Source organism: Podarcis bocagei (assembly GCF_964188305.1).
Source record: "Podarcis bocagei genome assembly, chromosome: 8".
NCBI classification, from domain to species: domain Eukaryota; kingdom Metazoa; phylum Chordata; class Lepidosauria; order Squamata; family Lacertidae; genus Podarcis; species Podarcis bocagei.
Window position 1 is genome coordinate 70443543 of NC_138133.1, and position 27769 is coordinate 70471311.

The 27769-nt window shown below is 41.4% G+C and overlaps 1 protein-coding gene across 24 annotated transcripts in view; it reads left to right on the plus strand.

Moving 5' to 3' along the window:
* The window catches only part of RIMS2 (regulating synaptic membrane exocytosis 2), a 349417-nt gene that overhangs the window by 237958 nt on the left and 83690 nt on the right, over window positions 1-27769 (plus strand). For 9 of the 24 annotated variants that reach the window (XM_081204294.1, XM_081204295.1, XM_081204272.1 and 6 more), the window contains one exon: window positions 1016-1125. In XM_081204294.1, the coding sequence (XP_081060420.1) occupies window positions 1016-1125 (110 nt within the window). Of the gene's footprint in view, window positions 1-1015; window positions 1126-6205; window positions 6248-9820; window positions 9911-16164; window positions 16198-26209; window positions 26231-27769 lie in introns of all 24 variants that reach the window. The other 15 variants (XM_081204271.1, XM_081204281.1, XM_081204282.1 and 12 more) reach the window with 3 other exon arrangements.

The window sequence follows — 27769 nt, forward strand, 5'->3', positions numbered from 1 at the left end:
CCAACGCCAACACACTATTTATATTCCACAGGGGATATAATGGTGTGGCTGCCATTCTAATTTGTTTACTAACAATGATTAATGACATAAATAATTACATTTGTTTTTGTGATTTCTCATTTATCAGGAATCCTGGGTGATTTCTCACACCATGTGCACCTCATAACTGCCATGTATTTCTCTTACAGAATGAGAAATTGTATGTGGTCATCTGACATCGCTTATGGAATTATCACCATAACATCAAATGAAACTTTTTTTTTCTTTCAAAAAACAGTTTCTTAAATTTGATTGTATTAATTGTATGTACGATTTTAACCGCTGTTTTCTCTGATTTGCTGTGTGCATGTCCTGCATTGTTCCTGTCTAAGTAATGTATTTCTGATCAAACAGTATTGAAATAAGTAAACTGTTTTGACAAAAAGTACAGTGGACATAGCATAGAAATGTGTGGAGCTGATTGTGTCCACAGAAATTACTTTCTAGCAAACTATTATGATTCTTTGTCTTTTAGTGGTGAATTAGGATGATTAAGAGCAACCATATTACTCCATTTCAGTCACTGAAATGTACATCTGCCTTATTGCTTGCCTTATATTCATAGCTGAATAAAACACTGATTCAATATGTTAACTGAATTCTGAAACCATACGTATCTTTCTGCTGGACTTTAAAATATAGAACATATACATACACACAATTTTATGTGTATCTCTTTCTGTATGTGTTATTGCATCTGTGTGCATATATATATATCTACATACATTTTCATAGACAATTTGCAGATGCAATTCCTTAAACATTACATGTATCATCCTTTTGCATAATTTTGGCTTTTTCCTCAGATGAACCTTCCTTTTAGCAATAACTATGCCTTCTAAAACGCATAGGGCCGAGCTGCCACAGCTAACAAAGGTTCAACTTGTACAAAAACCATTCCTCATTTATTTGTTTTTCAGACACCTAGGAACAACTCTATCTCACTGTTAATGGTTTCTTTTGCTGTGTCCTGTAGGTCACATGCTCGTACGGGGTCTGTCCAAACAAGCCCATCAGGTACTCCAGTAGCAGGACGCAGGGGTAGACAATTGCCACAACTCCCACCCAAGGGAACACTGGAGAGAAGTAAGTGAGCTTTTTAAAGTTCAGAGATGTTGTTGCTAAATATAAAAGTAATAGCGTTGAATGGAAACCTTTGCCTCTAAGGTTTTGAACTGGTTTTTGGCAAGAGATGTGTTCTATATTGCCCATTACTTGTTTCAATAGCTTTTAAAACTCTGTACAGTATTGATTTCTATAATTGTCATCACAACTATAGAATTAATACGTGGATCATGATTCATCCTACCTTCATTGCAATCAAAATATAAGTTAGAACATAACCTGTAAAGTCTTCTAACGATGAACATATAATAAACTGCACCATCCTAAAAGGTTGCAAGTGTTTGTTAATCCCATTCATTTCATAGGAATATCGGCTAATGCAGGACCATAAAATGTGACACAATACCCATATGTACATTCTTCGTAAATAAGGATAATTAAAGCAATCTGGACAAATATAAAGGATGAAATGTGGAGGTACCTCTATGATGCCAGTCCTAAAATGATTAAACACAAAATGGTGGCTCACCATTATGGATGGACATTTAGTTTATGCTTCATATTATGGTCATATGTTCATTTCTACTCATGTAGTTTCCCCCTTCCCCCCAGAGGCTTGTGGGGAGATGTTTATTGGTGGCTGTTGGAGAAAGAAGAGTGATGGGTGTTTGTATTGCAAGCCAAATGGGTCATGCTGCATCTGCCCACAGAGGTTACTCTTGTGTGAAAAAGACCCACATTATAAGCAGTTTGCCATCTATGAATGGCTTGACACTGCCTCTCAAATCTAAAATTTCTATGCTGTATCAGGCATCTGGTCAAATTTTGAGGCCTGATTGATGGAGAAACTTGGCTACTAAGCAGTTTCTTCTTGGGTGTGATAGACTGTCAGATCCTGGCAACAGCTAATTTTAATTGTTTAAGTCTCACGTATGCCTCAATTATGTTTGGTTGAATCATGCTTTCCACCGTTTGAGTCCTGTTCAAATTTTGGGAGGGAGCATTTTTATGCTTATAGGACATGAATATATAATACACTTTCAGCATTTACAATTAGACTTATCAGATATTCCTACAAAATTCTGTTTAATTGCCCAGATGAGCACTGCTTCCGCTGCCTCCAAATGAAGATCCGTTTTATGCCTTTTGTATACTTTATGGGGTTTGTGGGGTTTTTTTTAATCCCATGCTTTGGTTCCCTTTTCTGTTTTACTTTAATTTCCCCCAGACAGTGGAGGCAAGTAGAAGGTCTGAACAGAAAGGAGGGTTTGTTTTGTGCTATAAGCCTTTTTATTCCATGGGAGGCTTTCTAGGGGGGGGGGGGAGAGACTGCTGCAATTGATGCTACTGAATTGTATAGATTTTACCTTGACTCTAAAATATTTTACATTAGTGAGGCATGTACCAACATCCACTGCACCTTTTGTAACTTAGCTTTATATAAATAGCAACAGAGCTATGGCACTATTCAACAGCTTAACTTATTCAACTCTGTTAGAGTACATTATTTAGATACATAACAGTACCCTTTGGAATCAAGGATCATATAGCAGGTTCATAGTTAAATAGAATAACAAATAGTTACAGTGCAATCCTAACCATGTCTACCCAGAAGTAAATCCTATTGAATTTAATAGGGCTTACTCCCAGGTAGGTGGGTTAGGATTGTAGCCTAAGACTGAATTTACACATACACATGCTCATATGTAGGGATAAGCAGTCAAAAACAACCTGACACAGTGGGATGAAGAAAGAAAACAACATAACAGAATTTAAACACATCAGTTTTGATGTAACCTTTTTGGTATCCACAACTGTGTTACGAAGCACTCACTAAATACACCAGCACCAGTCACAGAGAGTCAATTTTTCCTTGTCATGCGATTTTTCATTTTCTTTGTATATTGGACTTTGAAAATTTAATTTATTGAAATAGTAGACTGTTTGTTCAGAGATCATCATCCCAGTTTGTGTTGTCTTTTGTGTTTTGAAAACAATTGTAACAGTTGAACGTTAAGTATCAGATGAAAATATAGATATGTCTGATTGAAGGTAATAAAGTTCATTGTTGTTCAAAATGCAGACTACTTAACAATGGGAAGTAGTCCTGGTACGAAATTACTTTTTGTGAGAACTGTGCCCTGATATCTGGACCATGGTAAAGTCATATTAACTAAATGACATTGTATATATTATATATATACATTCACCATGTTCCAAAAATCCACTTAGACTTACACAACATGCTTGAATTATCTCAGTGGAACGGTTTTTACTCTGAACATATGTTGTCTTATCACAAAAATCCCTTTGAAATATTCCTGTATTTGAAAAGGAGTTTGTCATGTGACATGGAAGTTGCTGCTCAGAAAGAACAAACCCTAAATTAACTTTGTCTCATAATACTATGCACATAATATACAATGAACATGCATTAGTTTGCATGTTGTATGTATGTTGTATTTCAGCACCAAGCACATCATTAACACTAAATATGTTTAGTAGTATTTAGCAGTTTTATTGTTGGCCTGGTACCTGCCATTGAATATTACTACAGTGCTATCCCAGTCCAGGTAGGGGTGTAGCTTGGCCACCAGTCAAAGCTGACAGAAGGCACTCTGCACCACTGAGGCCACAATACATGTAGTAATGGATTCAGTAGCACCCCCAAGCTACGTGCCTGCTCCTTAAGAGGGAGTGTAACACCCTCAAGAACAGGCAGTCTCCCAGCTATCCGGTCTAGGGAACTATCACTGATAGTGCCTCTGTCCTATCTGAATTGAGCTTCAGTTTGTCGGCTCTCATCCAGTCCATTACCGAGGCAAGACATCTAGCACACCCACTGCCATTCCTGTAGAAGCAAAGGAGAAATAGAGCTGCCCTTTGCCCCTGTCTCTTTCCTGCCAAGGGTCATCATATAAAGTGACCAAGGAAGTTTCTGTGCCAAAGTCAGGCCAAAATCCTGATTAAAATGGGTCTAGGAAATCAGTCTCTTCCAAGAGTGCCTGGATCTGTTCAGCAACCACCCACTCAAGACCTTGCCCCTCAGAAGGGAGATTGACAACTGGCTGGCAATTACTTAGGTTCTCAGAATCGAGGGATGTTTTCTTAAGAAGCGGTCTTATTTACTGCATAGATGGCTAAATATCTCCAATGCTGAAATGTCCTTCAGTCTCATTCATCTGAAACTTTTAAGCCAGAGTTCTAACACCATTATTAAAGCAATTTTATGAAAAAGTTATATAGATTATATTTTCTGGGTTTTCTGGATTTTTGCCTTCTCCAGCAGTGTGACTTGGATTTGGAGCAGATTGGTCCAACTAGTGATGAATCAAGTTGAATGAGCCCATTAGCTTATGTTTACCAAACCAATCCCCTCTGTTTTTGCAGTTCTGGGAAGCCACTGAAAATGAGAGCTTTACTGAGTCTCTGTTGGGCCACCAGAACTTTGATAATTGTCAGAACTTGACCTGATCTGGAGCTATTCCTCCCTAAGTATTTCTGTGACACTTTGTTATCTAGTTTGCATGGTTTGATCTGTAGTTGGTGGGTGACTTAGATGGTTGACTATTGTGCCTTTAGGATCAAAAATTTTACTGCAAGTATCAGAATGATATTATCCAAATGAATAGTGCAGTCATACTTGAAATACTGTCTACAGTTCTGTTCACCCCATCTCAAAAAGGATGTTATAGAGCTGCAAAATATGAAGAAAAGGGGCACCAAAATAGTGTTTGAGCATCTTCTTTACAAGGAAAGGTTATACTGTTTTTGACTTTATAATTGAGAAAAAGGTGATGAGGGGCATCATCAAGGTGTTAATATTGGATGAATGGGATGAAGATGGCTAGTGGGGGAGAGGAGACTCTCTGAGCAACAGCATCCTTATAGTTGACCTTCCAAAGCTTTAGGAATACGTTCTCCTATACCCAGTATCTTGCCCAGTACTGTATAGACTGGAAAAAACATTCTAACACCATCCCAAAAAACAGTGACATTCTAAAGGAATATAAAAAGAGAAGAGAGTATAGCAAATGGAAGGCTGCTCATGCAGTAGGACTTAACCTTCTCCACACTGCTACCCCTGAAAAACCTCTTTCCTTTCATAAGGTGTATCCCCAGCTCATATTATATTATGCACCATTCCAGAACGTTCCCCAACTCTTGAGGGAAATTTTTCACACAACTCTGAATCCAACTCTGTTGCTTTGGAAATTAGAAAAATATGGACCTATTTCTAATTTCCTAGTGGGTAGGATATTGGAAGGTTTTCTGTTGCCCCCACCAGCACTGTCCATATTCAACAATGTGATTTAATCAGGCTTTGTGCTTGTGAGGCTTATTGTTGGTGAATGAGGAGAATGAGCTGCAATGGAAGGCTAAGAGGAGGGGCAATGAAGGGATCAAAATGGCCCTATAGACATCTGGTGCCTGAGGTCTAGAGACAGTCCTGATACTTCCCTTTAAAAGGTAAAGGGACCCTGACCATTAAGTCCAGTTGTGGACGACTCTGGGGTCGCGGTGCTCATCTCGCTTTACTGGCCAAGGGAGCCAGCGTTTGTCCACAGACAGCTGTGGCCAGCATGACTAAGCCGCTTCTGGCGAACCAGAGCAGCACAGGGAAACACCGTTTACCTTCCTGCTATAGCGGTACCTATTTATCTACTTGCACTTTGACGTTCTTTCAAACTGCTAGGTTGGCAGGAGCAGGGACCGAGCAATGGGAGCTCACCCTGTTGCGGGGATTTGAACCGCCGACCTTTTGATCAGCAAGCCCTGGGCTCTGTGGTTTAGACCACAGTGCCACTCGCGTCCCATGATACTTCCCTTACCTGCACATAAATAATTGTTTTGATTGTGGACCCTGTAATTCATTATTATTTACCTTTGTTGATATAATTGTTGGGTTACATGGATTTAAGAAGATTTTAGTAGAACAAGTGTGAAGCCCTGTGTGTAACTACCCAGTTATTATTATTGCAAATGATACGTGAGGATTGTGTTTGCTCCTGTGTATTAACACTTGGGTGGTTTGGGAAGAACACTGTGTCATCTCTTATGTAATTACTAATTTTCACTCTCTGTTTTTATTGCCATAAAGATTGTGAGGAAAAACATCATACACCTGTTAGTGGGAGGAAAGGCAAGTTCATGCCATAACTACTAGATTGTGTTTGTGTAGAGCTATATTACTTGTAGTTTATGTTGCATGTTGTCTATTAGCTTAGTTAACAGTGTATTAATATTTAGTTATTGTCATACACTGATCTTCTGTCGCCTTTGACTGGACTTAACCATCTAGGGGTCCTTTACCTTTTACCTTTACCTTCTATTATTGGGAATAATATTAACAGTTTTCTTATTGCACCTATTGCAAAACCTATCCCACATTGCAACTGGGAATGGTCGTTGGGCCCAGCACAGCTGTTGGGGAAGAAGGGAGCCGTATCTGGAACCTCATGCCTGTTGCAAGGTGCTTTACACTCTTTGCAACGACACCGAAAGCAGAGACTGTGGGTGAGGCTGAGAGCTTCATTGCTGGGTCCTCAGGGGGCAGAGCTTCTGGGGCAAACCAAAGTGAAGATTTTGAAAGTCTGGCAGACCTGCCCAGCTTCCACCATCACAGCTTCCAGCCAATCTTTCCACCTACCCTCTACTTGTATTTATTGTAATTGTGATTCCATTTTCCAGATTTTTACACTGTTTAAAATGAGTGCATTCCTATGGACAATTTGTTGGCTGCTGGATTCAGGACGGGGTGGGGGGATGGGCTGGAAATTTTACCCACAGGCAGACTGATCATTTCCTGTGGGCTTTTGTCAAAACTTTCCTATGGCTGAAGAAGCATTTGGCTGGATCCTTAGGAGGGAGGGACAGAGGAAGGGCACCTAGCCGCAGCCCAACGGTGGATCCCCCTAAGGGACCTTGGAGGGTGGTGATTTCTGTCCAGAAGCCCAACTCAGGTGCTGACAGGCTATTGCGCCCCTCCCCCAGTGGCCAGAGGAGGTTCGGCAGAAGTAGTTCACACTGTGGTGAACCCCAGCAGTGGTCAACCTCAGCTGCTAAAATGCAGCTCATTAACAATGCAGCAGGCAGGCTGGTTGGTCACATGGATACATGCCGAATGCCTACCCTAAACCTCTTGCATTGTAATCAATGAAGTTACAGCCTAATTGAATCCAGTGTAATTGTGTGTGTGCTGTCATTTGCCGCCTGCTTCTGCACCCCCCCACAGTTACAATGTACATGGGCCTGCAGTGTACACTATATAAGACTGAAAGGTCAATATGCAACAGCAGCTAGAATATTTTGACTGCGATCCTGTATGCTGTTAAGCTGTTTAAATCTTCTGGGACAGACGGGATTTAAGCAGCCTGTCTGCAAGTCTTGAAATGCACTTGTAGTTGGGGAGGCCAAGAGAAATTAAATGAACTCAAGCCTGGTGTATGTGTATGATCCTCCTTGCCATGGATTCAGTGATCCCTGTAGGGTCCTGTTTTACACTACCCCCTCTTGGTGCAAGCTAGGTAAGTTTGGAATAATTTGGCATGGAAGGAGAGAAACAGGGTTCTGATGAGCCCTTTCGGCATCGCTCCACCAATGGGAGCTTCACCATTAGGAAAGAGCACCCATTACATGTTTAGTCTAATTGCTTCATGGTCTTGAGAATCAAGCTTTCAACTTTTGCCTATTTCCATGCTTATAGTGTTTAGAAGGGAGGTATCTGAAAAGCTGCAAAACTCAAGTATATTTTGCTTCTCTCTCTCTCTCTCTCTGTATGAGCGCATTGTTACAAGAATATAAACACAGGTGCAAGTCTATTATGCTATCTATACAGAAGAAAGCAATGTTGAATTTTCCTTGTTGAGTTTATTTAAAGTGTGCAAGCAAAATAAAACCTAGTTAATCTAATCAAAACAATAAATGCAAATTATAGTGTTAAGGAATTAATGTGCCAAATAATTTATTTATTTGGCTTTTTTGCTTACAATATTTATATGTTGCCTTTCTGCCAATGCACTCACAGCTGCTTACAGTTTAAAACAGTGATAGCCAAACTTGGCCCTCCAGCTGTTTTTGGACTACAACAACTCCCCTCATCCCTAGCTAACAGGACCAGTGGTCAGGGATGATGGGAACTGTAGTCCCCAAACAGCTGGAGGGCCAAGTTTGGCCATCACAGGTTTAAAATAATGGCAAACACTCTAATGGATAAAAGTACAAAATGGAAAAAGAGATAGGAAGAGAAGAGGAAAATAAACTGTATGGGTACAAACACACTAATGGAGCAAATCCACTGCCCCTGCCAGTGTGTTTCCACTACCCCACCATGTGCTTTGCCCCTCCCCCTCTCTCATCTGATAAGCAGCTGCAGGAGGTCAGTTAAGCATCTCAGCAATACCATGCCATACACTACTGTTTCTTTCAGCTTGGAAGAGAAGAGAGGCAGATGAAAGAGATGAGGAAACTTATGTCTTGTTTTGTTTTCAAAAGAGTTGGTTTGCCTAACAATCATTATAGCAACAGACCTTTCTTCTTGTTGGCACTTCCATTCATGAAGTCCTAAATTTAAGAGGTAGTTTACACATAGGGAAGTTTATTCCTGCTTCACTGCTATCTAAGTATCACAGTTTATCTGCAAGTACAGTATGTGCAATCCAGTGCACATTTACTTTGTGTAAATCTATTGAATTGAATGGAATTTTCTTCTGAGTAGAAATGCATAGTATAGCACCTTGGAACACTAAAACGTCTGAGAACAGGGTGCTGGACTAGGTGGGCCATTGGCCTGATCCAGAAAGCTATTTTTGTGTTCTTTAACCAATTTTTGGTGAATGGGTATATCAAGACTGTAAGCCAAGCAGTTAAATAGATCCTTTATGTTCAGAGCCAGTAAATCTCTGAGCCACAGACAGTGGTTGACACACAGCGCGAAGCCTATAATCTTCATGACTTCTTGTGAGCTTCTAGAGCCTTCAGAGTAGCCACTTTTGAAAACTTGGATCTGATCTAACAAGGCAGTTTGTAATTTGTTAGCTGGCAGTAAAACCAGCAAGGAATTCCAAAATGTGCATTATATTATATATTATATTTTCTACCTATTTTGGGACATACTGGTTAGTTTGAATTGGGGATGGGGGGAGAACACCATTATAAATAACTAATCCTACAATCCTAAACACATTTATCTGGGAGTAAGCCCCACAATGGGACTTATTTATGGGTAAATATGCATAGGCTTTTGCTATAAGCAAGCGTAAATAATTAAGCCAAATATAAATGAGTCTACTGCTACTAAATCAACATTTGTGTTACTGAAATAATTTTTATATCCCCCATTTTTACCCCTGACAACACCCCTTCCTCTGTTGCCTCCCTTATGTCAAATTTTAGATCGTAAGATCCTTCGTGCAAGGGCATAACAATAAAGAGTCATGTAAATTAATAGCACTAAAATAAACATACAAATAAAACTGCTGTTTTTAAGAAGTATATTGGCTTTATATTATATTAGCTTTTTGTAGTAGGAAGCTCTAAACCTAAACATACTTTAATCCTTGTAAAATACTACATGGTCAATGAAGAAAAAACAGAACCTACTTCTGGCCCTACCAGTGATTGTACTTTAGACTGAACTTCATCAAATGATGTTAGGTATCTTACAGAAGTTAATTAATGTTTCTGACAAGCTCTGATTTCTTTTGGTTTACGCTAGAAGTTACATGGGAAGACCAGCAGAAAAAGGTGAATGGTACAATAACTGATGACAAATCATTGCCAAGAAAGAAACATCACACTCAGCCAGGTTTGTCAGGGTTTGGAAAACCACCTGAAAGCATGAGACTATAAAATTGTTACATTTCATGCTTTTGTAATGAGTGTGTGCTTAATGTACCTTTTTTCACTTTGTGATTTTTATTTTTATTTTTAGTTTGTAGCAATTATTTAGATTAGTCATGTGGCACAGTTTCTTTTTTTAGAGTAGCGAAAATAGAGCCACTTGTCTTAGAATGCCCATTAATTAAAAAACGTGCTTGACTTAAGTTAGTAATTTTTTACAAAAATGTTCCATTCTTTTGTCATAACTGATACATTTTTAAATCAGGAATTCAAACATGTTCAAGGGTATTAAATGACCAAAGCCAGGTAGGGTTTTAGGAGGTTGGTCTGGGTTATTTTTACTATGGGGGAAAGGGGCATAATGTGGTTGTAAATGACAAAGTGGCGAAGGAATGTGGAGCCAAAAGAGTGGGGGGGGGAATAGAAAACAAGGTGTTGGTGAAAGGGGTTATTATGAAAGCAAAATATATAAACAATGGTGTTTGGAAATGAGTGGATTGTAAGAGTCATGCTGAAAAGGAATCAACTTTCTCTAAGAAGATGGGAAAACATGCATGCAATAAATGGGAAATCTGAATGGCTAGAAATTAGCCATTGCGTGGACAGGCGGAGCCCCCAGATCCTGCACGGTCCCCCCGTCATGTGAATAACGACTCAAGACAACGTGCTATGGGATTAAATTGGCCACAACTTTATTAAATTTCAAATGTGGGTAGACCTTGGCTCAGGCATTGGGCGTTCTCCCTCCCCGGTCCCCAGCCGGGGACCTAGGGAGCATCAGGGTTATCCAATGTGTGGGGGGGGGATGGGCCGGCTCTGGAGAACATATGTTCAAGCAGAGATGGCCGCCCCCGTAACGCCGCCGCCCAGGAGGGAGCAATGACGACCTTTCGGTGCACGGCCAAAGCCTCCCTTCAGAAAACCCCTTTAACGGGGAACCCTGGTATCGCCGCCGCAAGAGGAAGATGGACAAAAGGATTCCGCCCAAGGCCTGATACCGCCAAAGTTGTGACGTTTTGCTACGGGAAAGGCGAAACCTGCCAATGCAGGGAAATTCCTTTCCGGCCCTTTAACAGCGACCTTAACGTAGCAGCGCCCGCATACCTGTGAAGAAAAGTTAACCTGCAAAACCTGTGAAGAAAAGTTAACCTGCAAAATAAGACCTTAACTGAGGGTGGGTAGGGTGGGAGAAGCTCTGGAGCCAAGTGTGGATTCCTAGGTAAGATCCTCCCTCTATTGTGTGGGCAGGTAATCCCTCCCCTACCTGGCAGGTCTCCTTGGCAACGCTTCCCCCAGGTGGGATTGGACAACTGACTGAGGTAGGTGGAGACCTCCAGGTATCCCACCTGAGGGAAGGCAAAGCCAAGCCTATGCTGTTGGAGCCGCTCCAGATCTAGGGGCTGCACGCGTCCACGCAAAGGGCGCCCCCCATTTTAAGCGGGGAGCGGTCATTGTTACATTTGAAAGCTATATAGTTGGGATTTGGGGCAGATGGGGTGCTTGTTTGCTGAGATGGGTGTGGAATGTGAAGATCTAACATATGCTGTCTTAGATGTATGGATAGTGGGTGATATCCAACATCAGCCTACTTTTGCAACATACTTTGTCTCTTTCCCCTACTGCCCCCCAATGTGATACCCAAAATGTGTTCTGGAATCTTGGGGGAGCCTCTGGAACAGATTTTGGAAATATGTGCAGGACTATAAGGAAAGTAGAGGAAGGGGAAGTCAGTTCCATCAGCTGGTGCAAAGTTGATAGCATTCCACAAGTTGTGAGTAGGTTAGAAGGCCTGACTATTTGTGCCCAAAAGATGGATCCAATATTCCTTAATTATTCTGTCAGATTGTATCTACTTGAATAGATGAGCAGTCATTTGCCAGGAGGGATACATTTGATTGAAAAAGAATTATTTGCATTCAGTTCCTTGCTTTTCCTTGCAGGTCTGCAGCTTTCTCCTACTCTCAAGGATACATATGAGATTGTAAAAGTCAAGTTTATAACAGTGTAATGCAGTGTTTCCCAACCGGTGTTCCGCGGCACAGTAGTGTGCCGGGAGATGTTGCCTGGTGTGCCGCGGCGGCTACAGCGGCAACCTCGGGCGGCTCCTGAGGCGGCGAAGGCGGCCCAGCGGCCGGAGGCGAAGACGGTTGCGGCTGCTCCCGACGCTCACCAGCGGCCTCCTCTTCCTCGCCGCTGCTGCTTCGCGGCTTCTCCTCCGCCTCCTCCTTCTCCTCGCCACCGCCTTTTTCGGGCTCCGGCTCCTTCTTCCCCTCAGGCTCCTCCGCGGAAGGCCCGTCCGGCAGCTCGGCCTCCGAGTCGCCGCTGCTGCTGCCGCCGCCGCCTCTTTCTCCTCCGCTACCGCCGCCGGGCTCTCCTCCTCCTCCTCCTCCGGGCCCCTCGTCCTGGGCGGGAAGAGCGGCGGGGGTCTCGGCGGCCGCCGGGCTCTCCTGGGTCTCCTGCATGGGGGGCTACGCGGCCTTCCCGCTCGCCTCACACGCGCGGCGCACGAACAGGCAAGGCGGCGCGCTGGGCCGAAAAGGGGGAGGGAGGGGGTACAGAGCGCGCTGGCGCGCGCACAGGCGCGCGCACAGGCAAGGCGCCCTCTCGCCGGGCTATGTGCGCGAGAGCGGACCCGGCGGCGAGTCTCGCGAGAGGGGCAGGGACCAACTCGGCAGACGAGAGGGGGAAGGAACGGATTATATGTTAATTTCCTATGTTAATGGGCTAGGACAGGGTTTGCGATCGGTTAACGCCCAGTTATGCTTTCCCCCTAGGAATTAGGCGTTTCGGTCTTGAGGTACGCTCGCTTCACACCCCACTTGGAGGTTCCCCGGCAAGGGGGAGGGAAAAAAATTGAAAGTTACACCCTCCCGGCGTGACGCTGCGCGCTGACGTCATGGGGCGGGGCTTTAATGGTGGTGTGCCGTGAGATTTTTTTTCAGTAAACAGGTGTGCCGTTGCCCAAAAAAGTTTGGGAAACACTGGTGTAATGGAAGCTTCCTTTCCCAGATAGTGTCACTAAAAGTCCTCTGTACTCTTGTTCTCTCAAAATGTTCCTCTGCCATCACTCACTTTTAGATGTGGGTTATAAGTGAAGTAAAAAAGAGAAATACTGTCAAAGTACTAGCTTTCCATTCTGTCAGCAATTAATTTATAGCTCAACACTGAGCCCTGTTTTGAGACCAATTCAGAATTACCAACCTCCTTGCAGATATAAGTTCTTTGTTTATGTGTTGTTAGTACCTTCTTAAAAACCCCACTGACCTTTCTGTTCTATCTTAATATAACTTCCAAGTCTCATGATCTGGAGACATAATCATGTTTGGACATATTTGTGGAGTAGAAACAAGGTTGCCTGATCTATAGGCCCTTTTTAGATCAACTGTACATAGGTGTGGAGACATGATAACTATCTATAAAGGTGATTATAAACTACATTACTGAAGATCTCCCATGCTTTTGAGTGATGCAAAACACATTACTGGACTGTGCTGAAAGAGCAGACCAGACTACCGTACTTATACCATAGGAGGAAATTGCTTGTTGCAACTTTATCTGGAATATGGGTGTTTATTTAACATTTGCCAAACTTTTGTAATCTTAGTAATTGGCTACTGTAACGTGTTCCATTGATTACTAATGCTCAGAACCTTCAGGTAGCATAAGATACAGGCTCCCACTGACTATCAAGCATGGGATGTGGAGAGCATGTCCAACTGTGGTAGCTGTACCAGCTGCAAGAAAGATTCTAAGCCAGGGGCCTTGCATATTTGAGGCATCTTTCTCTATATATTCACCAGCTGAAATCTGGAGGAGGTTCTGCTTACGATTCCTTTATTAAGTATTCAAAATGGGGATCTTGGGGACAGGTTCCACCCAACTGATTGGTGGAACTGATGGGAAGTGTTATTAAAATGGAATTACCAAGCATATAGAACAACAAGTCTTGCTGAAGCAGAACCAGTGTAGCTTCCAAGAGAATATATCCTTCCTGACTAACCCTTTAGAGTTATTTGACAGTATCAATAAGCATATGGATAGGGGTGATCCATTCCAACAATGTATAGTATACAGTACTTAGATTTTCAAAAAAACATTTCATAAAGTCTCAGTTCTCACAATAGAGGGATTTAAGAAGTGGGGTTCCCCAACTATATGTATTGGGACCTGTGCTTTTTACTTGCACACGAATGACCTTAAATTAGAGGTGAGCAATGACGGAACCATGTTTGCTGATGACACTTGGATAAAAACAAAAGGGAATTTCAAGGAGCTCCAAAAGGAGCTCCCCAAAATGGATGAATGGGCATTAAATGACAAATGTGGTTCAATGAATGCAAGTGTAAAGTGATGCACAGTTGGACAAATAATACTAACTTCACCTATGCAATGATGGGGTTTGAACAGGTGGTGACTGGGGTTGTAGTGGATAGCTCAATGAAGATGTCGGCCCAGCAAGTGGCAGCTGTGAAAAAGGCCTAATTCTATGCCAAGGATCATTAGGCAAGGGGTTGAAAATAAATGCCAATATCGTAATGTCATCATATGAACGTATGGTGAGACTATACTTGGAATACTGTATACAGTTCTGGCCACAATATCTCAAAAACGATATTGTAGAGCTGGCATAGGCTCAGAAGAGGGCAAGCAAAATAATCAAGGGAGTGGAGGAATTCTCATTCAAGGAAAGGTTACATCTGGAGCTTTTTAGTTTAGGGGAGAAATATGAGTAAGGAGCAGAGACAGGACAGCTATATATAAAAATATTCATAATGTGGAGAAAGTGGATGGAGCAAAGTCTCTCTCCCTTTCTCATAAAGCTAGAATGAAGCTAGGTGTTGGGAGATTCACAACAGCAAAAGGAAATACTTCTTTAACAATGTAATTTGCTGCCACAAGATTAGGGAATTAAACAAATTCATGGAGGATATCAATGGCTACTAGCTATGATGGCGATATACTGCTATCAATATTGGAGGCAACATGCCTCTGAATACCAGTTACTGATAATCACCAGTGCAATGAGTGCTGTTGTGCCAGGGCTTGCCTACCTATGAAGCATGGTGAGCCAGTCATCTCAGGTGGCAGATCTGGGCCTGGGGAGAAATCAACCTCTTTGTATTTTAAGCCACTAATGTGTATGGAGCCTTAGTCTGCTAAGAATATCCCCTGCTCCATGCAGCTTCAGTTTGCCTGCTAAAGAGCCAGGCATTTGGGGAAGAGGGCAGGCAGAGCCTTGATGGGCCAGATGCAACTGTGAATTAAGATTATATTAGGGCTGATGAATTCTGATAAGATTTTGAATATATGAATGGCTTATGGGATTCACAATTATTTGGTAATTTATGCTGACTTTCATTTTAAAAAAGGAGTGAAAAGCTGCCCAGGTCAGTTGTATTGCTTTAAGTGGGTAGTTCTTAATTTAGTTTCAAATTGTCTAATGCCACATTTTGGACTCCCATACTGTTTTTGCTTCACTTGTATTAATTGCTAATAATTAAATCAGATGTATGAAGTATGTGATTGAGGGGAAATATAATTTTCTGGTTAGCTTAGAGCCATGCATGATCTGAATTCTATCTTCCTGTAAGCTCAATTGCACTCGGTCAAGCTGCCAGTTTTAACTTACCTTGTCTTCCAGCTTTTACTTGCTTAGCTTGATTAATAGTTCAAATATATATGCATTTATTCAATTAATATTCATTCTAACTGGGCATTCTAGAAAGCATGGACCCCCCCCCCCCGAAAATGTGATGTCTTTCACTGCTTTCCTGCTATGTAAGGAAGATGGTTCATCTTCATTGAAAATAGACAATATAAAGTTTCAAAACTACTTAATAATGTGAAAATGAATAAAAAAATCAAGGCTAACATTTAATTTTATCCCAGAATAAATCTTTAGGTAAGCTGAATATTCATGGACTGAACACATCTCTTTCTTTCCTCTATCCTAGCCATACTGGTTGGACAGCTTAAATACTGCTTTTCTTCCCCCGATCACTAACATTATTTTTCTGATCCTTTCTTGTTCAAATGAATATTTTGTTCCTTTTGGTGTTTCTTGTGTTTTCTTTTTCCCATTGACTGATTATGCGCTGCAGGTTTCTTTCTCAAACAATTGTGGCCCTTTCCCTCAGTGTCAGTTTTTCCTTCTGAGTACATCCTCTCACGTCCATCTTCTTTGTGTCTCTGTCTGTCCATTACACAACGTGATAACAGAAGAAGTGGACTCATCAAGGAGAAGAAACCCAGGTCTGTCTCTTCTATTGGTTTTCTCTGTTCTACTTTCCTTCTAATTTGTCCTGTGATTTTTGCCATTACATTTCTCACATTTCTCTCATGTATGTCTACATACATAACTTTCTTTCTTCCCCTTATTTTGTCATCACTAGAAAAGAATGAAACCTTAGGTGTTTGCTATTTGATTAATTATTTTGGGTAGGGTACAAAATCTACTGAAAATTAAAGCAGGCATTTTCATGATGTATTACATTAACAATGTGGGGAGAAAACATTTTCATTTGTATTTATTTGTAGCTGGCTGTCACTATATTCTGTTTATTTAGATTTTAGGTAATCCTAACAGTTACAACTCATCCAAAAGATTTATGTTTAAATTGTTAGCTGTAGGACAATTTGTTAATTAAAATATTCTCTAGCCATAGTGAAGAGGGTCATTGGCCACAAAACTAGGTTGAACAAGATCTAAGTACTTCAAATAGCAGCCACTGGCTAAGGAAATTAGAAGAAGAAAAGCTGATGTAAAAAGGATTAAAGGTTCAAAGAAGCCCAGTTCCTCCTTATGTGTTTTCCAGTACGGGAATAGTAGGAAAGTAAAGTGGTTATACATGCCCATTATTAATCTGAATTATGCCATAACAGAATAAAGGGCAACTCTGTGTGCACATGGATAGAATTCAGAGGAACAGATCTGTTAGAGGGCAGTATGATACTTCCGTGTCTGAACATGCTACCCTTGTAACAAGCTTCAGCATATGATAAAACTTGCACAAAGCATTTAGTGCAAGGCAAGGTGCCTCCGAACATCTCATTAAATAATATACCATTTCACCTTTTGTAGAAGTTTAATTTCCCACACATGGTGCTATTCCTGCTTCTACCAAAGTGGCATGGTTCACATTTGCACCTTTGTTTATTTATTTATTAAACTTATACTGCTTGATCATAAAAAACTTCAAAGTGGTTTACAGAAATTATAAAACAATAAAATTATTAGTATAAACAATTAAACCATTAAACACTTCTTAATAGCTCTGCTGGTAAATAGATTAAGATTCTTAATCTCTGGGTTGTGGGTTTGGGCCCCATGTTGGGCTAAAGATTCCTGCATTCTTATGGGTTAAAAAGCCACTACTTCTTCATTGTACGATATTGGTCTTTTATACCGGCTGGCATGCTTTGTTCAAATAGAAGATGTTGGGAGATTGCTTTCTAGGACCCCGTACCCGAAATGATCCATTCTTGTTTGTTCCGTGGCTGCTGTTGTTTTTTGTAGCCAGAAGTGGGGAACACTGATGCAGCTGCTAGTTTTCCTTCCCAGTTCAACAGCAGCTCTCAGATCTGGGGAGCCTCTCTAGGTGGGCAGGTTGAGGGAGAGGGAAAGCTGCTGAATGTCCCTCAGCATCTCTGATGCCTTGGTCAACTTTTCCAGGAGGGCTGGAAAACCCGCTGTCCTGTTTCTTGGCCTTCTAAGTCCTTGAAATGGTGGGGTGTGGGACTGGTGGCGTCAGAAGCAGCAGCTGCTGTGGTCAAAAGGCAGGTGCTCTCACCAGATCATGCAGTCTCTTATGTAGGTGGAGGAGACATGCTCTCTGTGGGCTCCTGGCGGGACCACCCCTGGCCAAGCTACCTGCAGCATCCCTGGCTTCCTGGTGCAGCACAGGTGCCAGGTTTGCTTTAAGCATCCTGAGCAACACATAGAAATGAAAAACTTCTCCATTAGCCCATCCTCTCCTTCCTAGGGTTGTGTCCCCTTATTCCTTAGATTTTTTGTTCGATTTCTCTTCCATTTCAAAACATTTACATAGTTCAAAGACCTTGACATGACCCTAACGCTAGTATGTTTTGGATACTTCATTTACAATTAAGTGGTGTACAAATTCTGTTAAAGTAAAATAAAATAGTATGATTGATAGCTCTTGTCAAAATAAAAAAATTCCTTCCAGTAGCACCTTAAAGACCAACTAAGTTAGTTCTTGGTATGAGCTTTCGTGTGCATGCACACTTCTTCAGATACCACTTTTAATTTTCATCTGAAGAAGTGTGCATGCACACGAAAGCTCATACCAAGAACTAACTTAGTTGGTCTTTAAGGTGCTACTGGAAGGAATTTTTTTATTTTGACTATGGCAGACCAACACGGCTACCTATCTGTAACTGATAGCTCTTGGTGGACTTTAACTTCCCATGGTTTATAAATAAATGAAGCAATTCTATTCACAAGAAGCTGGCATGAAACAAGCCAGTATAATTTAAGCTGGTCTAAAGATACGCCTGACCCAAACCCCATTCAGCAGTGGGGCTGCTTCTGCTGCTCTGCTTAAGCCTAGCAAAGAGGAAACAAGCATTTAAAATACTGTTCCATGCTGGGTTACCAATTCACATGACCAAGCTGAGTGGGCTTAGGAAACAACCTAAGTCCATCCTTTCTTGTTGTGCCCCCACCACACTACCAGAACACCCCTTTTGGGGGGACTTACACCAGTTTCGTCTCATTTAGGTTTGGTTCAGCCAGCTGAGCTAGGATGAGCAAATTACACTGGTGTATCTGCAGCTGAGCTGTGACTGGACACTTAATGCCACCTGAACCAGGAAGCAGCTGGCTGAACCAGAGATCTGCTTCATCCTAAGCTGTTTAGCCTGGAGGATCTTGTGTTGGATTGCCCCCATAGTGGCTAACTGGTGCACATCATCTGAATTCAGTATGCTATCTGGCTTCTACCGGTTTTATCCAATTTTCATCAAGGTTTGGTATAAACTTTGCCCGCAGTTTCTCTCCTAATGAAACATCAAAGTATATCCAAAGGTTTGTCAGATTCCTGCTTTAATGCTGCATCTTTATTTTAGTGGTGTGTAGTACCTTGGTACTTACTTATGTTCTTCCATTGTTAGATGTTGTGGACTTTATTACAGAGCCTCTTCATTCATGAATACTCTTCTCACTACTCTTGAATTGTTCCGTTTCTGGTCTATAGCCCTGTTACATTATCCTGCCTCAACTGCACACATAAGAATATATCATTTATTAGGGTGACATACTTTTTGCGCTGTTATTTTAAGGAAGTATGAACAGTTACCCCATTCTCTTTCTTGCAGCACAGTAGCTGATAAGCAGAAACACTTACATACATACCCCTCCTAAACATTTGTGGTACTGTATCAACAGTGCTGATGTTTAATTATGGTTTGGGGTGTGGTAGCATAGCAGTTGGAAAATACAACTTGGTTGGTGGCGAAGTGCTTTAGGTTCAAGACAGTTTTTTACTGTCTTCTTCGAATTCAGTAAGTTGGTTACGTAACCCAAACAAACTTTGTTTCTCCGAAATATATTGTAATGGGTTTAGGGGTTGCTCGTGCGTAAGTTGCCGCCACTCCTGGCTAGGTTACCTGGTTGTACCCTTTCTGACTGAACAGCCTCTAGCATCGTGACTGTCTCAGTCGCTGGCAGAATCTGTCAGTGGGCGTTTCTTGAACTTCTTCCAGCACAAAAATTCTTTGATGCCTAGTCTCCGTCTAGTCTCCCTGCGCGGAAGCCTTCTGCACAGGGAGGTTGTGGGCAGCGGAGAACCCATACTCTCTCCGCTGGTCTCCGGCGAGGAGTCTTGGAGCCTCCTCTCTGATTCCCCCATCTGCCCCCCTTCTCCACTGGTGTTACGCTGATTTCCTTCCCCAGCAAATGGGCTGCCCCTCTCCCTACTGGGACCCTCTCCGGCATCCCTCTGGAGCCTTCCCTCCACCTCTAGCGCCGATGGCAGTTCCCTGACATATATCAATGTGTATGGACTACTCAAAAATATGTTGTGTTTTAAATTCTTCATATGAATAGGTTTCATGGGTCAGGTTGTGATTTTTCTTACTCAAAATCTGTATTTCTGATTTGGAAATCTTACACCTCTATGTGGGATTAATTGGATGAGAAATTGTGCTTAGGAAATGTCAGAAACTATCTTTAATGCTAACAAAGCTCCCCCCCCCCAGCAGCATCTGTTTGTTTTAATTCACCTATCATCGCCTCATCTTGTTTCCATTTTTCTAAAAGCAAAAGCTTCAAACACAGATCTAGTCTAAGACAGATCAGTCTTCTTCAGCCTGAGGCCCATGTTCCCTCATGGGCAACCTTCCGGGGGGGGGGGGGGGTAACATGCCAGTGGAAGAGCCAAAAGGTGGTGTATATGACTCCTACCTTTGTACAGTAGGCAGCAATCCAGACACACATAAACACACACACACCACCTCCAGTGACACAGGCAAGAGGCATTATTACAGGTCAAAGCAAAAGCACTCAAGGAGGGATCAGAGGATGGCTAGTGAGGGGTGAGGCATGGTGAGACATTAAGTCATTTTAATGTGAGGAGGGTTGTCTGACTATTCAGCATTGAATGAATAATACGTACTACATTTTCAGAATGCTTTGGCATTCAACAGTAAAGCTTCTTGCAGCACATGCAGATTATAAATTACAACAATGTCGTTCTGAAAGTCACTGTAAAAGATAAACCCCTCATATAAACTTGGTTAGTGCAGCTTATTCACCAGCATCATGGTTAATTACCTTATTAGTTGAACTGTATCAGGAAGCATTGCCTGTGTCTTAAATTGTACATGCAAATTTAATTCTGTCAGCTCGTAATGTCTTGAGTGTTTGATGGGTGACCCTGATCTGCAACTCTGAGCACTGTCTGTCCTGTGCACTGAATGAGGTAGTGTCTGCTAGAAAAATAGTCATAGTCTGCTTTCCAAATAGAAACTGCCTCATTGAATTTTATGCACAGGGAATAGATAAAGACAGGGTATTGAGTAGTGATGTTTTATGTAAGGATCACTGAAGATAAGGGGAAGATTATTGTGGGGAAGCACCACAGTGATCTGTGTTAAAGTATATGTAAGGTTTGAAAGTCATATACAAGAACTCACAACTTGTTAATACAGCTGCAATTTTCTGGATATTTATTCATGACAAATAACGCACATTAGAATCTCCATTTCACATGAGTTACATTGAAAGGTGGGGAAAATATGCGCTTTTTAACTACCTTGCTTGTAATAATAATAATAATAATAGTAAATTTTATTTGTACCTCACCCTCCCCAGCCGTAGCTAGGCTCAGAGCGACTAGCATCATACAAATAACACAGTATACATAAAAACAGGCATCAATTAATTAAAATACATCTTAAAATTAATTCAGACAAATTAAAATCTGGACAAATGGCAGTTATCAAGGTTAAGATTGAGAGCGGTAAATACTTGCCAGGACCAACTGTTTTCACAGATCATATAAGGACCTGTGCACAGGCTGGGAGGCCTCCTTCATGTTTGTTCTTATACAAAGGAAAATAGGTCAGACTGCCCCCTGGCCAAAGGCTTGGTGGAACAGCTCCATCTTGCAGGGCCCTAGTCTCTTGTGGGAGAGCATTCCACCAGGCCGGGGCCACTGCCAAAAAGGCCCTGGCTCTGGTCGAAGCCAGTCCAATTTCCCTGGGGCCTGGGATCTTCAGAGTGTTGTTGTTTGCAGAGCCTCCGTGGGGCATACCAGACAAGGCTGTCCCGTAGATATGAGGGTCCTTCTTCAATAACAACCACTCCTTCAACCAGCACAGACAAGATGCTCATAATATAATATATCTGGTGGAGAGAAACCTCTCTCTTTCGTATCTATCTGTATTTTATATTTTATTCTCTGTTTTTTTTCCTTGCCAGGTATATTTAGAAATATATTTTTTGCCATTTGTTGAAACAATCTGTTGTGTCAATCACCAATATTGATTGAAACAAAAATAAGATTTTTGGTAGTACATTCATTTTTATGGTCAACACTCTGCCCAACAATGAAAGTTTCATTCTACCCCATATTTGCAAATTTCTATTAATATCCTCCCAAGTTTCCAAATAGTTATATTTATACAAATTTATATTATTTGTCGTTAACCATACACCTAAATATTTTGTAGGTTTTTATTACTCTCATAATTTATATTTTTTTACCAGGAGCTTGGTTTAATCTTTATTAATGTTAAGACCTGCTTTTTTTTTCTTTTTAATGTGTGCTGTTAAGTTTACAGAACAAATACATAGGTCAAGAATGGGAACCTTTGGCCCTCCAGTTGATGCTGGACTAAAAATCTCATCCTGCCATTTGGCTATAGTAGTTGGTGCTGATGAGTCCAATGAATCTGAAGGGTCACATATAATAAAATGTGGTTTTCATAAAGGGTAGGAAATGACTTACTGCATTTTGAGCTTAGAAAAATAGAGCTACTCTTACACACACAAAAGGTTACACTCTGGCTATTTATTCTCCTAGATTCTACTTATTTTACGAGGCATTCCTTTGCTGCTTGTAATTCCTTCTCCTAATAACAGTGTCTTCTGGAGGAGTTATGGTTTCCCTTTAGGTATGTCATATTTCCAGAGAAAAGGGTATTGTCTTTCATTTTAGAACAATTTTTTCTTACATGCCTTATATATACTGCAGTTTATGAAATATTGAAGGCTCATAGTCAGGTTACCCAGATCATCCTCCCCTCTAATAGCGAACATAGGTGGTTGAGTGCCTATTGGTTTGGAAACAAAATATTACCAAGCGATAAGGTAGCATGTCCTGCATATTTGTGGGACTACGTATGTATAATGATGTGCTCAAATTCATAAATTACCTGACAAATAACCTGTCAGCTTGTACAACGCTGGTGCCAGTTGACAGTTGGAAAGATAGAGAACATGAGGCTAATGATGGGACAACTTTGTTGGATACAACCCATAGTTATTAAATGCTTTTGAGATGGACGCCCAATTGCATGGTGGGAAAAGTTGTTGGTTTGTTACAGTTGAAACAGAAGGGTTAAAAGTCTCATTTGCCATTTGTATCATTGTTGTTTTTATTCCTTTAAAACCATTCTTCCACTCTGAGATGGTTTTCTTTCCAAAGGCTAGAATTTGTTCTAGCAAGCTTGCATTTAGCAGGTAAATCGTACAGACTCACATTTTGAAGCATTGACATGTCTTTTTTAAAAAATCATGTACACCAATGAGGGCTGTACCATGTTATTTTTTTCCTGAATGTGCAGAAGAGATGAAATAGCAAAACCACTACAGTTTCCTGCTGTTTAAATCAGGACTGAGGAACCTCAAGCCTGGGGGTCAAATGCAGCCCTCAAGACCTTCTAGGCAGCCTTTAAGAGTCTTCCCAGCTATGCCCCATCCTGGGGCCATGGTCCTCATTTGTTATGCTCTGTGCCTTACTGTGTGCTTTCATCTGTCTGAAATGTGTCCTTGAACTATGGTGATGCCTCTTTCTTTGCCTGGCTGGAGATTAGATGTGTTGTGGAATGATCTAGCTTTTGAGTGAGTAGAGTATAGCAGACAGTGCACTTTTTTCCCCTTTGGCCCTGCCCACCATTTTTATGTAGCCCCCGTAATGTTCCCCATGAGCATTCATGAGCAGGCTATACAAATTTCTCCACCCCAATATAAACAAAAATGCTGGTGAAATGCTGCTTCACATGTTATTTTGTTCTTACAGCTGGCCTACAGATGCAGGAAAATCACATGGCAAAACTTTTCCTTCCTCCTAAGAACCCAAGCCTATCATTTTCTTGACATGCTTTCTGTTGGCATGCAGTTTTTGATGTAGTTTTTGAGCATCCAAACGTGGGATCAGAGCAAGTCCTGCTTCACTGCCCTCAGGTGTAGAGGAGCATGCTGTCCCCTCACCAGTGCTGAAGTAAGAGTCAATTATTAGTCAGTTGGCTTTGGTACATGGAATAGGGGAGGCATGCCATCTTGTCTTTCCTAAGACAGCAAAACACTTGCATTAGATTTTCTCACCTGCATTCTGATGTGGTATAGTTAAAAAGGACTATACTGTCAGGTTTTTTTGAATGTGTAGCTCACCCTTCATTAGACACATAAAGCAGGCTAATATGGGTTGAATTAGCATGACATTACTTTTAAGACACATAATGGTGTTGAAAAGCTGTGAAAACTTACTTTTATAGCAACCTCAAGACTTTTATTTGGATTCTTTTCCTTTAGGTATCATTTTGGCATGTTGTTCTTTCTTGAAAGCATACGTGTTATTGAGTTACTGGGTTATTTCATGTTTTGATCTTTTTTATATATATAAAAAAATCTGCCTAGTTACTCTCTGCCTCTTTTTTGAAAGTTTGCAATAGCACTATTAAGTGCTGCTGTTACAGTCCAGAAGACGAGATCCCCATTGGAATCCATCTCCCATGCAAATACCTCATGTGAATGTGTATCTTTTGATAGCGCTGTTCCTCCACATCCAGTGGACAATTTTTGTGCATGACTAGAGTTGAATTGGAATCCGTATATTCTTCACCATCTGGTTCTGCTAGGTTTAAAAATGGGATGCTGACTTAACAAAAGAAGAGTTTTACAAAATATGTCTATAGTTACAAGTAGATTAATCCTGATGAAAAGTGAATCATTATCCTTAGTGTTCTGGATAGCCATTGCTGTTTGTTCTCATAAAGACTTACTATACTGTGCTTTTGATAGAATGAAATACTTAGGAGCACATTTCTCTCATAAGATGCTTTTCTAATGTACACTTTATCCATGGAGAAATCTGTGCTCCCTCTCCTTGTATAAAAAATGTAACTTTTGTGTGCTGGACAGTGAATGGGGGAACTTACCACTCTTAATAAGCATTCATCCTTCCATGAGCATGTGTGTGTGTGTGTGTGTGTGTTTATACACAAATATAAGGGACTCAATACTGCAGCACTATCAATTGCAAAGCATTCACATCAGCATTCCCAAGAAGGTGTGGCAAAGGCATAGAGAATTTCCATGGATAGTGTTTTGTGAGTCTCTTACATATTGTAACATATGTAAAGGACTCACTCTGGCTACATGAAACCTTAACTGCTGGCATCACTAGTGGGCGTTTCAGGATTCCAGGTGGGTGGTAGGGAGTTCTACAGCACAAGCTGAATCTGCCTTCCATCGAGCACTGGTGGGCGGTAAGGAAATTTTACCATCAATAAAGATGCATTAGTGGGCGGTAGGTATAAAAAGGTTGACTACCCCTGATTTACACAGACCAGGCAGCATAATTCAAGATCGCCTACTTCCTCTTCTTCTTTGGCGATCACTTGTACCCTACCTACTATGTAGTGCTTAAGTCCAGGCTCTGGCAATACTTCTTGTTTGCATCCCATACAAATTAAGAATGTGTTCCAATAATTCTGTATGCCAAAGGAATTTTGGACAAACTCTCCATTTGTTCATTTTAATAGCCATATATCTGCCCAAGCTTTCACTGCGTTTTCCCATGAACTGTGTCTGCTGGTCAGCCAACTGTGCACAGCTAATTATTATTCACACTCTTATTGATTGATTGATAGGTTGATAGGTATTTTGTATGCTGAAAAGTATGGAAATTCCTAAGTGACATACATTTTAAGACTTGAAAGCATATATTGCACAAAATAAAATATAGGAAAGCATCTTGAGTAGTGCAACCAACATGGCTGACTCACACTACGGGGAAAGCCATACCACAGTCAACACTCAAGGTGAAGCCTTCCTATAAATTAATTTTCCACAAAAATGCTTCAAGTAGCCATTGGAAACAATTCTGCAGCATTCAGTTTTCTGCTAGTCCAGCTTGGCTACACATTGAACAGATTGTGCTAAAAATATAGTATGCATGCTTCTTTTTCATTCACCGGTCATTCTAGAGAAAAGAAGCATAAGCTAACTGTATCTGACGCCTCCTGTGCTGCTTTTTGTGAAGACAGTTTTAATGATTCTAGAAATGAACAAATGCCCATGAGTTTCCTCTGATAAGCCTATACTTGAGACCCAGGTACATTGCCAATGATGTGGATACATCTGTAAAAATGGAGCACCAGCTATGGTTGACCAGCTAAAGAAAAAAAAATGTTTTGTTGTATTTTATTCATGCTTATTTTATTTTTAAAAATCCATTATTTCTGCCACATCTTCATTTTTATTTTTGCATTTTCTCTCCCTTTTTTAAACACATCGCAGTGCCAGAGAATGGGGATGAAGGTAGGGCAGTTTATTGACTGTTTTATTTCTTCTGTAGCTATGATAGTCTTCAGTGTGTTACTGACTGTATTCCTTGGGCTGAAAATATTGTTTTGAAAGGATTGCCTCAAATAGCCCTCTTTGTGGTTATAGCCTGCCAGCACTTCATGGGCTCCCCATGCAACTGTTGTCGTCATTGTTGTTAATTTGTACCCCGCCCATCTGACATGGTTGCCCCAGCCACTGGATGTTTTCCAACATATATAAAAACACAATAAAACAAAATAAAACTGCTAGTTGAAAAGCCATGGTCACATCAACATACAGGCCCCACCACAATCACCTGATCAGGTATGAACCCAGGAAACCACACCTTTACTCTATTCTTTCTTTTGCCTTATCAACTAACATGCACAGAAGTCAGACTCTTAAATCAGGACCAAAATGGGGCCTCCCAGGGGCAGGGTGAGCAAGGCTGAGCCAGCCTCAGATCTGTTGGATTCCCAAGCTGGCTTCCCGGCTGTCACCTGATCACACAGGGCCTGATGCACTTCTGATGACTGCACTGGCGTCACTCTGCAGGAAGAGACCAGCCCAATCCACCTCCAGCCTGGCACAAAGGGCATTTGGATTGCTCTGAATGCTACAACGTAAGAGGATAAGAATTTTTGACCCTAAAGGTAAAAAGCCTTAAAAGTACACAAAACCCTTGATAATCAACGAGAAACAGAATATCCACAGGTTAGTAGCAGGGGGAAAAACAAGCTCCCCTTCCCCTGCTTTAAAACAATCATGCCCAGAGGGAGGCTACATTTCTAATTGAAGCTGAAGAGGATTATTAATGAAGCAAGAGACCTTTTAAATTGTATGAAAGGTGGAATTTTGAATGGAATTCACTTTATTAGCTCTCAAAATAAACTTCCACACATCACAACTGCTTAATTACACTGATTACCTGGTATTTACGCTCCTTGAAACGGACATGAAAGTGACATCTCCCATCAGGCTTGTCATTAGTTTTAACATCTCATCATTGTCCTAAGCCAGGCAAGAGCAACCTAGCTGGTCACTTGGGCTAGTAATATTTTTAGCTGAGCCAATGAAGCATGCCAGCAGGCCGAAGAAGAGGAGGAGGAGGAGTTTGGATTTGATATCCCGCCTTCCACTCCCCTTAAGGAGTCTCAAAGTGGCCAACTATCTCCTTTCCCTCCCTCCCTCACAACAAACACTGTGAGGTGAGTGAGGTTGAGAGACTTCAGAGAATAGTGACTAGCCTAAGGTCACCCAGCAGCTGCTTGTGGAGGAGCGGGGCAGCGAACCCGGTTCACCGGATTATGAGTCCATCGCTCTTAACCACTACACCATGCTGGTTCTCACACCACTATGCCATGGGCATGCTGAACCATGAGCTGGGTCTCATCAGATTGAGGCTGCAGCTGCTTCAATGCTTTTATCATCAAACAAGTGTGTAGGAAAGGGCATTTCGAAGCTAGCATTTGTGGAATGTCATAGTCTAAGGAATTACAGAGACAGCATGCTAGGTTTATGGGCTGGTTCACT